This window comes from Humulus lupulus, chromosome 4 (genome assembly GCF_963169125.1).
Source record: "Humulus lupulus chromosome 4, drHumLupu1.1, whole genome shotgun sequence".
Taxonomy (NCBI): Eukaryota; Viridiplantae; Streptophyta; class Magnoliopsida; order Rosales; family Cannabaceae; genus Humulus; species Humulus lupulus.
In genome coordinates, this window is record NC_084796.1 from 171337213 (window position 1) to 171351822 (window position 14610).

At 40.7% G+C, this 14610-nt stretch overlaps 1 protein-coding gene across 1 annotated transcript; it reads right to left on the reverse strand.

Moving 5' to 3' along the window:
• Positions 1–3040: 3040 nt before the first annotated feature.
• On the reverse strand, positions 3041–6480 carry LOC133830973 (ABC transporter G family member 20-like). Its single transcript, XM_062261111.1, has 2 exons — positions 4222–6480; positions 3041–3801 (listed from the first exon to the last, which is right to left on the reverse strand). The coding sequence occupies exons 1-2, from the start codon at positions 6456–6458 to the stop codon at positions 3705–3707; spliced, it is 2334 nt and encodes a 777-aa protein (XP_062117095.1). The 5' UTR covers positions 6459–6480; the 3' UTR covers positions 3041–3704.
• Positions 6481–14610: the final 8130 nt, after the last annotated feature.

Sequence of the window (14610 nt, forward strand, 5' to 3'; positions counted from 1 at the left end):
CTACAAAATAACAAGCAGAAGAGTCAAATCCAATAAGTGTTAGTCAAGATAATACAAAGTTAAAAGTAACAGAACAATAACCATATCCTCCGAACTAGAGGAGGAAAAAACTACAATCAGTTCTGGATTATGGATCGGACTTGATATAACCTCTAACTCTTAGATTATTGGGGGAGGGGGAGATTCTAGCATTACTACTTCATGGGACCTACAGGGTTCGAGCTCTTTATCTAGACTAGGCTCGTGCTCATCCTGCCTACTACCCGGAGGAAAGGTACCCTGACGCAAGGAATGCCATGACAGGAAGTTTGTACCATATTGTTAAACAATCATGCCATACAACCATTTGATCGACGCACTGATGTAAGGTCACATTTAGGTCTGGGTCTATAGGTTGTCAGCTCACAAGCTGCCTCAGGTTGAATTGGATTAGCCTAAAACTGGCAGCAGCCCGATTTATTTCTTTATCTTGATTACCTTGGGCGGAGGTGCTGGCTGTTGTTCTAATTCGAGGCGACCTTGGCCAGAATCCTATATGTCTTCAAAGATCTTTCTTTTACATACTAATGGTGCGACCTCCTCCTCTTCCTCAACCTCCTCAACGATTGGAGGAAGCTCCTGGGGAGGACCTCGAGACTTGATGGCCAGTGTCTGATCCTTTTGGATCAACCCTAGGTCACTAGTCTCAACCCTAGTAGCTACTGCGTCATTCACCACTCCCCTGAACTCCTTCTCCTTAGCAGGAGTGTTCACTAGAGTTCAGTATTGACCTCCAAGGGTCTCAGATCATTTTTTCTCTTATAAATGGCTGCACAAGATAACAACTCAATCAGAATAAGTTTTAATTTGGTTAAGAAAAGGAATTCAAGTGAAGAATTCAAAAGGCTGAGAAACTTACGAGGACAGTTAAAGTATCGGTGGGTGCAGTTCTTGATCCCGTTTGACAAAAAGAATTGGTCCTTACAGTCATTTAGATGGTAGGGGAGGTCGATGAAGCTGGCAGACTTAGGAAACCGGGTGAGATAGTAAAATCTGTCACCTCGAGTTTTAGTGTTTGGATTGGCTTTCAGACAGAAAAAATACAAAATTTCCTCTGGAGTGGGGACCTCCAACTCTTTCTTGAGGAATAAATAATTTAACCCTGCAAGGAGGCGATATGAATTCGGGGGTGAGCTCGACGTAGTTCAAGAAGTCTACGAAGTACTGGTCCAGCGGGAGGAAGGCACCTGCCTTCAATTGTTCATCACTGTAGGCCCCGAAGTCTTCTTGCAACAGGGTGCACCTGCATAAAATTTGGAACTCATCATGATCTTATTGACTTTTTCTTGAGTTACTATTCGAGACACGATCCTTTCGCCCTCAAAGAAACTATTAGGTCCTACCTCGACCTCCCTCTCCACCACTGGGCCAAAGTGGAGAATGGGTGTCTCAGGGGCGACCTACTTATCCTTGCCTCGAGAAGAGGATCTTGTCACAATCTTTTTCTTTGGAGGGGCCATGACAAAGATTTTAGTTTTCCTTATTACAAAATAATTCATTAGTGGCGACCTGGGATATAACATCTCTAATAACGGAAGAAATGGCGACATAAAATTCTAAGGCTTTATTACTCGACCTATGGCATCTATAAGTCAAGAGTAGGCTTAATACCTCAACGCATGTTCCCACATGCATCTCTAATTCACGCACTCGAATCTTAGGAAGGTGCTAAAATATCAGGATTTGTGTGTCAGTGATTCTGCACTTCTATTTATATGTAAACTTCGAGGACAAATCTGAGTCACACGATTAAAGCAAGAAGAGATCCGAGGGCCAGAAATAAATAAACCAAACGGCGACAAAAAGTTGACGAGACAACTGTCACGGTACTCAAAACCGGAACAGGAACCTATAACAAGTAGACACGTGCCTCATACTCGAGTGAGTGGGTGGGCATGATTTCTCAAGACAGAAGCCGAAAAGCTCCTACTGTGCGTGTCAGAAGTGACGTCATGCACGAGCAGGAGCTTGGGGGACAAATGTTGTACCCTAAAAACACAAGCTCAACTATCTAGCTCGGGGTACAGCTGACGCAAAATAAATAAAGGAGGCAAGACTTTAGAGATGTTCCTTTAACTTTGGAATAAACAACTCGAGGTTGTGTCACTGAGTCCGGAACAGCCTAGGCTTTTCCAGACCGTTAGAAATGCAAATGACAGAGATCAGGTACCCATCATCTAGATTGCCTGCATCAAGCTCGAGCATTATCTAAGTCAAACCATCCTGCTCCAGTCATATCCAACTCGAGAATGGCATCTAGCTCGGATGGGAGAATCCCTGCAGACTCGGAAGCCCAATATGCATAATGAATGCATATAATCGTTATATAAATTTATAGATTGATGTAAAACGAAAATAGGCTTAATTAGGATATTTAAGTGTCCATTAACTTGGGAAGTTACCCAATATTGTACGTTACCATATATAGTACGGTTACAAAATATTGTCCACTATAATTCTCTATAAATACAAGGGGAATGGACAGTGAAAGGGACGAACATTCTGTATGCAAAAACTCTGCTGAAATTGTCATAAACAATTTTGTCTAAGGTTCCTAAAAAAATCTATAATAGTGACTCGTGAACTAGCTAGATTTTAACCACTGAACCACGTAAATTGTGGGTGTTTTTATATTTCTTTACATTTGGTTTACAGTAAGCTTAATCTTTCTATTTCGAATTTCTAAATCCCTTGTTGACGAAAAATCATGTCAACAACTATTTAATTTATTCAAACAATAATTATAATATTCAAATATAATAAAAATGTACTTTTATTTAAATCAATAAAATTAAATTAATTTTAGGGCATTATTCCTAACAAACACTTCATAACTAACCAATGTTATATTATATTGAATTAAATTGAGCATACACAATAAGTAAAATTTAAGATAAGTTACTGTTTACCGAGATTTTCAGAAACCACACTAATAGATATTAGCTAAGAATAAAGATGTAGAATGTAGGAGATTAATACAGGATTTTTACGTGGTTGGGGCGTTAATAAGCCTTAGTCCACAAGTCAGTTGTATTAGAGCTTGGAAAATCTTTTACAATGGAGTTTTTCTCTATATTTTGACAGAGTAACTGTATATCAGTCCAGAGGAGATCCTTTTTCCAGTGTTCTATTGCATGCATTTATAGACTCATGGGAACACTGGGTCTGGGCCAGATATAACCCGAGCCCATCAGAGATATGGACACTCTTGGCTTCTCTGGTGGAAGCCCAATATAAAAGATAAAACATACATAAATTCAAGACTAATTAAGGCCCAATAAGGTGGCCCAAGAGCTATACTTCGCCCGACAAAACGGTGCTTTTGGTTTGGGCACTTTGAGTTACGAGGCAGATTCAGTGGACAAGATCAGTCAGAGTACTTGGCAGTGCAGACCTGAAATAGCGGCGTGCAATCCCGAGGTGGCATTTTCCGCAGGTGAAAAGTAGGGACAACCACCACGCGAAGTGGGGCGGCTTCAGGGTCCCAGACGCTTTTCCCTACCAACCGGGGACGACCTAATCCGGGTTCGTTTACCGCAGGCCCAGACCGTTTACCAGTGTCCAAGACTGTTTATGTATACTTCGACGCGATCCTGAGCTCTGTGCGTCTCCCGGACAACTGTCCTGGATCGCCGCCCCGGACACCGTCTGGGCTCAGGATCGCACTAGGGCCGTGCCCCTTGGACATTCCTATATCCAGCGGGCCTGGACCGGGCCCACACTTGAACGCTCAGTCCATGGGCCCCGACCGCCGTCCCGGGCCTACGTCAGGAAACAGGGATAACAGTTACTAAATATGATCAACAATATTGCCATTTTCATAGACTAATAATAATGGGTTTGGTAAAATGACTTTTTTTTCAATGTTATTTTACAAGATAATTTTCTTATTTCTTTTGATATAATTATTTGCAAAGTATAACTTTTTCAACACAGTACCTGTGAAATTTACTTACACCTGTCTGTCTGAAGATAAAAATGTTATTTCACAAAGTAAAAGCAATTCCTCATAATCAATAAACTCAAAGTCGTTGTATCTCAAAGTTCAAACACAACATATGCAAATGAATTATGCATGAACAAATAAAAAAAAATGACTTAAATTAAACTTACAATTCCCACATAATTTTTTTTTAATGAAAATGAAGCTATAAATATTTTTTGTATACTAAAAATTACGACCTCTTGTTCTTGCTCCCTAACAACAAAGTGAAGTAGAAAAGGATTCTAAAGAAAAATCCCCAAGCAATAGTGATCCATAGGCAATTCCATTTACTAATATCAGTGATCCCCTGCTGCGTCAGTATATCTGTTCCGGTGGTCACGCACGTGGAGCCAGTTATATTCATTCCCAGTGTCTTACTCATGCTCTTCAAAAGCTCCCCTTTCAGCGACACCGGCACCGCCCCGAGAGGTGACTGGTCAAAGAGCTGAACTCCTCTCACGAAACACTTAATTGGGTCATCGAACTCGTTCTGTAAAACCGCTTCGTAAGGGTACTTAACGAGCGAGATGTAGTGGAACCATAGCCAGTAAGGTGGGATTCGGTCGCGACTAATAAAGAAACCACTGAAGAGAAGAAAGTAAGCTAAAATGGCCACCACGACGGTGTATCCCAGCATGACATGGGTTACGACTCCAGATAAGAACGTTACGAAGGAGCTTCCGGCCCAGAAAGCTGCGAAGATGGTGAAGAAAAAGAAGAAAAAGCCTGAGAGTCCGCCGGCAAGTCCCACGGCCCAGAAAGTGGTGGCTGCGAAGGTTAATGAGAGAAAAACCAGTGATGGGATTGAGATGAGTGAGTGAGCTAACACGTAGGAGGAGCGGCGGTAGGCGTTATAAGCGGTTTCTCTCATGAAGATGTAACGTTCTTGGAGAAAGACTGGAATGGCTTCGGCGCAGGTGTAGAAGGTGGTGGACATGGCGAAGGCGAAGAAGCCTAGTCGCTCTTGGACTCCTTTAGGTGAGTTGTCGAGTTTCCAGAACATGGTGGCGAGTATGATCCCGGTTACTAAAACTGCTCCGAGTCTTATCCCGAATAGCTCTGGCATTCTTCTTGAGTTTGTAACCGAGCGGTTTGATATCACCACCATTTCCATCCAGAAAGGGTTGGCAAATGTGGGAAACGAACCCGTTGTGTTGTTGGGATCTTTTGGTGCTCCGGAGACTAGTTTTCCTCTGGAGATGCTGGCACTAATGGCGTCTTTGAGAGAGAGCTTTGGTCTGGTTGTTATGGAGAGGTTGTCGTTGGTTTTGGTGGCTTGCCATGAGTCGTTGAACTCGACCAAGCTCTTGGTTCCACCTGGGGTTTCTTCAAGCTCGCGGATTAAGTCTAGAGCAAACTCAGTTCGGTTCTCGTTTTCGGGTATTGGGTGACCAAACTCGGCGAAGAAGAGAGGAACATTAGCAGGTGAGCCACTGTAGACGGTTTGGCCATGGGAAAGGAAGATCAACCGGTCTAGCAAGCTGAGGATTCTGTAACTAGGTTGGTGTATCGACATGACAACTATGCTACCACTCTGTGCTATCCTTTTCAATACTTTAACCACCATGAAAGCGCTTGTTGAGTCCAAGCCCGAGGTGGGTTCGTCGAGGAACAAGACAATGGGATCATGGATTATATCTATACCAATCGAAACTCGTCTCCTTTCTCCACCAGACACGCCTCTATGGCCTTCATCACCAATAACAGTCTTGGCAGCGTTTCGTAGGCCTAATTGGTCGATCAGAGCTTGAACTCTGGCTCGCTTTTTGGACTTGGAGAGGGATCGAGGTAGCCTGAACTCAGCGGAGAACATGAGAGTTTCTTCGACTGTTAGCATGGGGAACAAGAGGTCATCTTGCATAACGTAAGCCGAAATGACCTTCAATAACCTTGACTCCAAAACCTCTCCGTTTAAACTCACTAACCCTTTTAAGCTCTCTTTTGAGATCCTATCAGCTAAAGCATCGATTAGTGTTGATTTCCCTGACCCACTTGCGCCAAGAACGCCCATGATCTCGCCTTCTCTAGCTTCACCGGATATGCCATTCAACAAAATCTTAGTGTTGTGGTTTCTACTTAAGGAGACTTCTATATCTCCACCACCGGAGGGGTCGTTTTCGGCTGACCTTGTGAAGGGAAGAGTCAATTTCCGGCGGACTTTGACACTGTATGTGAGATTATGAAAGGAAAGGACAAAAGGGTAGGACTGAGGTACCGAACCAAGCTCGAGAATTTGATGATTTGGGGTGTTAGTTTGAGAGTCTTCAACTCGTTTTAGAAGCTCACCGAGTGATGGGTTTATTTTGGTGTGGGCTTTTGGTTTTGGTTTTAAGTCTCTGAGCTCCATGTTGATTGGTGTCGTATGGTCGAAGAAAGGTAAGTGGTTGCTGTCGTTTGTGGTGGTGGTGGAGGGAGGAGCTTCTGGACGAGCCATAAGGGTGTGGTGCCGTGTGGGGGCAAAGGCATAGTTATAAAAAAAATATGATTTTGAGCTAAGGTTTTATAGAAAGAAAAGGGTGAGATTGGGTCATTGGGTTTGGTAATTCTAAGTATCCAACCGTTGCGTAATGCATACACAGTAGGTGAGACTTGGGGCAAGTCTTGTTTTAATTACAAGATTAAAATCATAATTAATTTGATCATAAAGGGTATTAAATTTATCATAAATAATTTAGAAGAGTGATTGAAATTCCCACCTTTGGTCCCACTAAAGAGTTTCTTTCGTACTTTGTATAGTGTGTGCATGTAATGATATGATATAAGGTTAAAGGCAAATACTATAATAGTATGGATATGTGCAACCAACTATTGATTCTTTATTTAAAAAAAAAACAATAACAATACCATGTTACTATGATTAATGTTTTTGTGTATATTTTGAATGCATATATCATTATTATTACTATAAATAATTTGAGTGTTGGGAGAGGAAGCATCATGGTTTCATTAAAGTTTTCTTCTAACCAAAACCAAAAGCATTTTATTGGTTATTCAAGATTGGGTTATGTGAGAGCAATGTTACTTCCAAAAGCGCCTAAAGTGGCACCAATCCATACTAATAATATAAGCAAAAGACTAATTATTGCAGCCTAATCAGCATTGTTAATCAATTAATTTGGTTTAACAGTGCAGCTTTTTAAGTAGAATTATTAAGAACTTTTTCAAGTGTGAATACTCAAAACTGGCCAAGAATTAATGATGATGATGATAGAGTCATGTGTTCTATATTTGTCACAAGGGAATGGTGACCTATGCTTCCTAATCTATAATCCACACGCCTCCATTCTCCTCACGAAAACCTCAAAAATCCACACAAGGTTTTGCCTTAGTGGATGTAACCTTCCTAAATACATTTTTAAGAATATTGGTATAATTATACTTTTTCTATGTGTTCTTAGTATGTGTTAGGTACGGGTGTTGTATCTGCTCAAGACTAGTGTCTCTTAGAGGGTGTTGATCTAATGTGGACTCATTTCATGATAACCCAAAAGAATGGTAAATTAAAAAAAATGAATCAAGGCATTTCAACCATAATGATAGGCCAGCGGCTTTGATGGGTATTGAATAGGTATTTTTCATGCGAAAGTGATTAGTGTTAGCTCAGTCAACTACAAAGCTAATTAGTGAGTTTTCGTGGTCAACTGAATTGGCATGTAGTAGATGAGCCATGACTCATCACACAAAGGCATAGCAAAGCTGTTATGTCATGCATTTTCTTAAGCAGAGAGAGTTTGTTGGTTCTCTCTCTCTCTCTACTAAACCATACCCAAAAAAGAACCTTACCCTTTTGGCAAATTTCACCCACTTTCAAATTCTTTAATTGGTATTGGATTTTGGAACTTTAGACTATCAAAGGCAATGTAATAAAAACAACCAAAACTATGATCTCAATGGGAGAAGACAAATATACTAATCAAATATAATAAAATGAGTTGATGAATAGTTACCAAAACCTAAATTGGGAGAACATAAATATATTACGAGAAATCATGGTAAATGGTCCAAAACAATGGTATTAAGATGTAATGTCCTCATTTAAATTTATTTTTTTTAAATTATCGTTTTACATTGTTTATTACCTAAATTGTCATACTCTATTATTTTTTTTATATATTTATTTAGGAGTGTATAATTTTAATATACTAGTATATATACATTAATTTTATTTAATTAGTTTTTATTTTACACTTATACTGTTTTTTTTTTAATTTTTATAGGTTGTTGGTATATTATTTTCCAACTAGTGTATATATTTTTTGTGGTATGATATATCATTTTTTTATGATATTTAATTTCTATCTTATTATACATAATGATAGTAAATAATTTTGTATCATGATATATACATTTTAATGGTAGTATATAATTTTGTTAACATAATATATACATTTTTTAATAATAATTTTGTAAGTTTTGTAAGTATATTATTTTTCAACACAGTATATGTATTTTGTTGTAAGGTATATTATTCAAAAATCCATAAAAACGAAAAAATCAATATAACTTTAAAATAAAAACTAATTAAACAAAACCAATATACATATACCATAATATTAAAATATTTAGAATAAAATAGTAATTTGCTAAATAACATATTTGGTAATATGTAATATTAAAAATGTGGTTATGATATTTTACTACAAAATTAATAAGATGGACATTTACTTACTTTTACACACCATTAATAATCATTTTGCACTAAGCCCCATAAATTAATGGGGTGTTTTGAAAATAATATTTTTTTTAATATTTATTCTGCATAATAGTCTCTTCTTGGTAATTTCTCGACACTCTATTTGGATGTCATTTTGCAAAAAATATCAAAGAAAACTATATTGAAAAATGACATTAAAACATAGTATATTTTTTACTAATTACTCATTAATTAAATATCAAAAAAAAAATTTATCTTATATATTGGTGGTCAAAACTTTGGCATCTTAAAATTCTTTCAAATGCTAAATGCTTTTGTTTGGGGAGTTTGAAATCATGCTCTTCCTACTGCTTATTCTTTGTTTAAAAGAAAACCGTTCCCTCTCCTAAGTGGGCCATTTGTTCTAGTTAGGATGAAACAACTTCCCATGCTTTATTATATTGCTTTAGAGTTTAGAAGGTTTGGCACTATTCTCCGTTTGATCATATTATTGTTTCTAACTTATATTTGTATGTGTTCGATATGATTTTGAAACCTAACGAGATGCTTAGCTCTTCTTATTTTTTTTATGTTCTATGGGTGTTATCCCCAAAATTTCAGTTCGATGACGTGGCAATCAGAAGTGACAAGTGGCAATGCATGGTCAGTAAATGGCACATTAATAGTCAATAAATGTGTTGGCTCTTCGGAGTTGTGATAAAGTGATTGGACTGACCTGATAGAATTTATGTCCGACCGGTGAAGATTTTTGACAGACCAGTTAAGTGCCATGACCGACCAGTGAGGTACTTAGCTGACCAGTCAAGTGTCATGACCGACCAGTCAGGTGCTTGTCCGACCAGTTAGGTGTTTGTCCGACCAGTCAGGTGCTTGTCCGACCAGTCAAGTGTTTGGCCGACCAGACATGTGTTTGGCCGACCAGTCACTTGTCTTGGCCGACCAGTGAGGGTTTGGCCGACCGGTGAAGTGTTTTGGCCCTCCAGTTTTCCTTCTGGGTGTGATGTGGACCGACTAAAGAGATCATTGCTATGCAAGAGATCCCAGTAACGGCTTCAGCTAGAATCGGTCATACCTGCGCGAGAATCTCTCATTTTATCCCAAAGAATCGCATATTGTTGTATTTTAAATATTATTATTAATTAATTATTGTGAGAATAACATAAAGGACCCGGCCAAAGGGAATATCTGATGTACGATCCATGAGCCTATAAATAAATGGCTCATGGTAGGGATCAGATCTTTTTAAACTGAGAAAACTCTCTCGTTTTGAGATTTTGGGGACTGTTACTTAGGGCATTCTTGGGGCATTTTCTGAGAGGTTAGAGAGATAAATCTTGTATTCTCTAGAGAGAGAAACTCTATATTTTTCTACTTGAACTTAAGAAACTCAGTTGGCTCAAGTTCATCTGATCTTAAGTGTAGGCTAAATATATCACAACTCCAAGTGGATTAGGCTATTACCAACAAATTGGGGCTGAACCACTATAAAATTATCTGTGTCGTATTTTTCTCTTGAAGGTTCATTGTAGTTTTGTCGTCTACTTGTCGGTTGCCAAAATCGTGGTCAACATTTGGGTGCTTTTATTGAGAACCTGAAGAGAAGAAACACACGAATATTGTATCAAGATGGCGCCCAAGAATACCAGTGTGGCATCCAAAAAGTCAGGCACATCAAAAGAGCCTGCTAGATCAGAAGGTCCTCGACCGCAGAACCCAGAGACTGAGCCCAGGGTCTTTCTTGAGGAGACCACTCAAGAAGTTGAACAACTCCAGGAAGCAATAGGTGCTTCCCAAGAGGAGATGGTGCAATTTAATGCTCGGCAGGAGTCTTTTGCTGAAGAGATGGCCAGGCAGAGAGCTGCGTTAGAGCAGCAAAGGCGCGATATGGAGGCCAGAAGCGAAGAGCTCAGACAACGACAAGAGGAAGTCGACCGGAGACATCGTGAAGCAGCACTTGCTCTAGAAGTGGCTACCTGATTGGCCCAAGCCAATGCTCAAGTCGCGACACAAGCAGCCACCCAGGGAGCAAGAAATAATAATGTTGGTTGGAGGACCACTAACAGAGCCAATTCTCGGGGACTGGACAGAAGCAGGAGTAACCCCCCTGGTCAGGAAGATGATGGGGACCGATCTATAACTGCCTCGACGCAAAGGGAGCACTCTCGAACCCCCTCCAAGAGCCACCGATCAGAAACTTCTAGATCAGAGAGTCACAGATCAGGCAGTAAAAAGACTTCGCCCAAGCAGGATCAGACCAGGACTTCTCGAGATAAGAGGACTTCACAATTCAAAGATGGGCATGTTCGTGATGAGGTTGATAGTCACCACACCGACCAGTTAAATGATAAAGAAGACAATAACCCACAAGGAGAAAAAGAATGCTCGGGACATACCGAAAAGCCTCCACTGCACCCCGGCCAGCAGCGTAGTAGGAGAGAGCAAGTCTCGTGTAGTAAGCCCTCTGAAAAATCAAAGAGTACGGTGTTCGATCGGGCAGGAGAGCATGCTTCCCAGAAGGATCTGAGGGATGTTATCACCAACAAGAGGAGGATTGTCTCGGTCAAAGGGCAAAATCTGAACCGCCCTGCCAGTCAAGTAGAAATACTTGACGACAGTGCACCAAACGGTAATGCCTGACCAGGCGGTCAAGACCTTGGAACTTCGTTAGTTGCACCAGCCATCCAAGCCCAGCTTGACATACTAGCTGCTGCAGTGCAAGGTTTGTCAAAACGAACTTCCGGGATGGATGCGATAGACCACTGAAGTGGCAGCCCATTTTGTGCCCGGATTAGAGCAGCCCAGCCGCCGACAAAATATAAAGCACCGGTTCTGCCAATATATACAGAAAAGGCAGATCCCATCAGACATGTTGGGAAGTTTGAGGACCAGATGGAATTGCTCGGAGTAAGTGATGATTATCGGTGTAGAGTTTTCCCGACTACTTTGTCAGATACTGCCCAGGAATGGTATTGGAAGTTTAAGCCGAACTCCATTATCTCTTGGGAAGCATTCAGGAAGGAGTTTTGTAGACAATTCAACGCTGCCCAGACTCCACCATTTTATGCCAACCACTTGGCAGATATCAAACAAGGAAAAGATAAGTCTCTAAAGAATTATATACAGAGATTCATGAGAGAAGCCAATAGAGCAACTGTTGTAGGAGACAAGGGGAAGATGGTTGCAATATCCGCTGGGATAACTTATCGGAGCCCTTTGTGGGATAACATACATAGAAATCAAATTTCAACACTTCAAAAATTTCTTGACCGAGCACACAAGTATATGAAATTGGATGATGCAATCGAGAAAGAGGAGAATGGCATAAATAATCCGGGCGGATCAACTGACTCTCCTAAGAATGGTGGAAAGAAACGTGGAAATAATGGGTCTGACCACCATGAGGAAAAGAAAGCAAAGTTGAGTTCAAAAAAAAAAGCCAACCAAGTATGAGCCTCAATTCACTAATTACACCATTCTCTCGGCCACCCGAGCGGAAATATATCTTGCTAGTCATGAAGAGGTTCCCTACAAGAAACCTCCACCCATCAGGAAAGAGATGAGGAAGAGAGATATGAATAAGTTTTGTCGTTTCCATGGAGATTATGGTCATGACATGAATGAATGCAATCACCTCAAGGACGAGATAGAATTTCTTCTCCGGTCGGGCAAGTTGAGAAAGTACCGAGCAGAGACACCCCAAGGAGAAAGAGGCAGCAGCAATCCTGGTTTCAAATGACAAAGATCTCCGTCCTTGCAGCCCGGGCCTGTGGACTTTACCTTAGACACTATATGTGGAGGTCCACACTTGGCTGAGGATGGAAACAAAGCAAGGGAGAGGTATGCCGAGACACTTCGGCATGAGCGGGAGTGTTAGGATCAGGAGCCACTGGAACGGCGAGCGTCAGTGAATATATTATTTCTAAATACCGCTTTCAGAGTGGTAGTTTAATTTCAAGTTGTTTAACTTGTTATTTAAATTTGGTTTATGAGCTGGTTATTTGCTGACCAGTCATCTATTTTTGAACAATTTTTGTTGTTTAAGACTCGTTATTAGACACGTTTTGTCCTTTTTAATTTATGAGTAATAAAAGAGACTACGCGCAGCGTGGTCGATTCTTGCTACAAATGTGCATGTGTGTTAATTATTCGAACAGTGTTCAACTGTTCGATACGTTCAAGAAATGTTCAACTGCTCGAATATTTTCAATATATTCTATGTGTTTCACGAGCAATTAACTGCTCGAATAGATTCGGTGAAGTAGCAAGTGACCCAAGATCTTTCAACCCTCGATCAATTGGGGGGCACATGGGATATGTTGGTATATAATTTAACACAAGCAATAAGAGCACGAGTAAACATATTTGTTTTTAGGCTGACTTGTAAAATTTTGAAGTCAAAAAAGGCCATTAAGCTAACTTATTTGACAGAGCTTAAGTAACTTGGAATTTTTCAAAATTTCAAGTTAGAAGCAAATATTCATGTGACAATAAATATTATGCTCATAAAATGTTAGAGCAATAAGAGTGTGAGAAAGTATACTTAGTATGGACTTATGAAATGTCTATAATTTCAAAGTTAGAAAACTAAGTACTCATGCGAAAATATAAGGCATACATCAGAGTGACTTTACTATTCACAAAAAACTTATAACTTTTTAAGTCTAAAAGACTTAGAATGTTTTAAGTTAACAAAGAAAAGTAAAGTATAAATGCCAACAGCTCGGCTGTATGAGAAAAATATCAAAGTTGCTAAGCAACAATTGTCTTCACAAGAATAAAGAGTAAACTACTGGCCAGGTGCAAAGTTTAGCTGATCAGGTGCAAAGTTTTCCTGGTCGGAAGAGCAGATACAACTTCCCTGGTCGGCTGAGCATATATCACTGGTCGAGTAGGAAACTCTGTTGTTGAGCATAACTAACAACGATGAGTCCCTAGAGTGAATCAAACAAACACGAACAAATTCATGCAAAGTAAATACTGCATAGTGAAAAAATGTCTTTGAGAAGAGAAGTCAATTTTTCCCCAAGATTGATTGAGAGATTCGAACAATGTGTTTTGATGGTGTTTGGAGGGATAAGTTTTAGGCATGTTCTTAAATGGCTATGCCATATGCCCGGTCGGTTGGGTGATGGCTGAGCGGATGCCAAGCGTGAACGAGCAGGCCCGCGCGCGTGTCCGAAGGCTGGTGTCCAAGCAGCCGAGGCTGCGTCCGATCGGGTGTGGGCTATGTCTGAGCAGCAAGAGTTGCGTCTGAGCAGATGTGGGCTGCATCCGACCAGGTATGGGCTGTGTTCGAGCAGCCAAAACTACGTCCGAGTGAATGGTGGCATTCGTCCGAGTAGCTGGGGTGCGCCTTCAAGGAGCTGTCGTCTGTGTCCGAGGGGATGCTAGCTGGCCATCCGAGGAACTTGGTGCTTCCGAGCGTCCGTGTCCGAGGAGATGCTAGCTAGCCATCCGAGGAGCCTAGTGCTTCAATGGGTCCGCGTTCGAGGGCTTCCATCCGAGTAGCCAGTAGGAGGTGTCCGATCGGCTAGCTGCATGTCCGAGTATTGGGGTGCATGTCCGAAGAGCTGTTGGACAGGCATGCCGATCGAATGGAGCATTCTCAAGGAGCTTGGCTCATTCAAGGATACATGTCCAAGAGGTTGAGCATATAGATGGAGTGGTGTCCGAAGAGCCAGGCAGGCGTCTGAGCAGCAGGAAATAATACACCCAAGGGTTAGCAGTTAAGAAATTATTTGGGTCCCGGGGACAAAATAGGCATTTCAAATCAGCTATTCAAACAAGCTCAAAGAATGGAATTTGAAGAAATCAAAAGAAAAGTTCGATCGTGGATTTATTACAAAAGTGAAAGTTACCGACTGGATGGAAGTTTTTAGATGACCTCAAAAACATTTTGCTAGAAGAAAAGTTTATCATACAAGTAAATCGT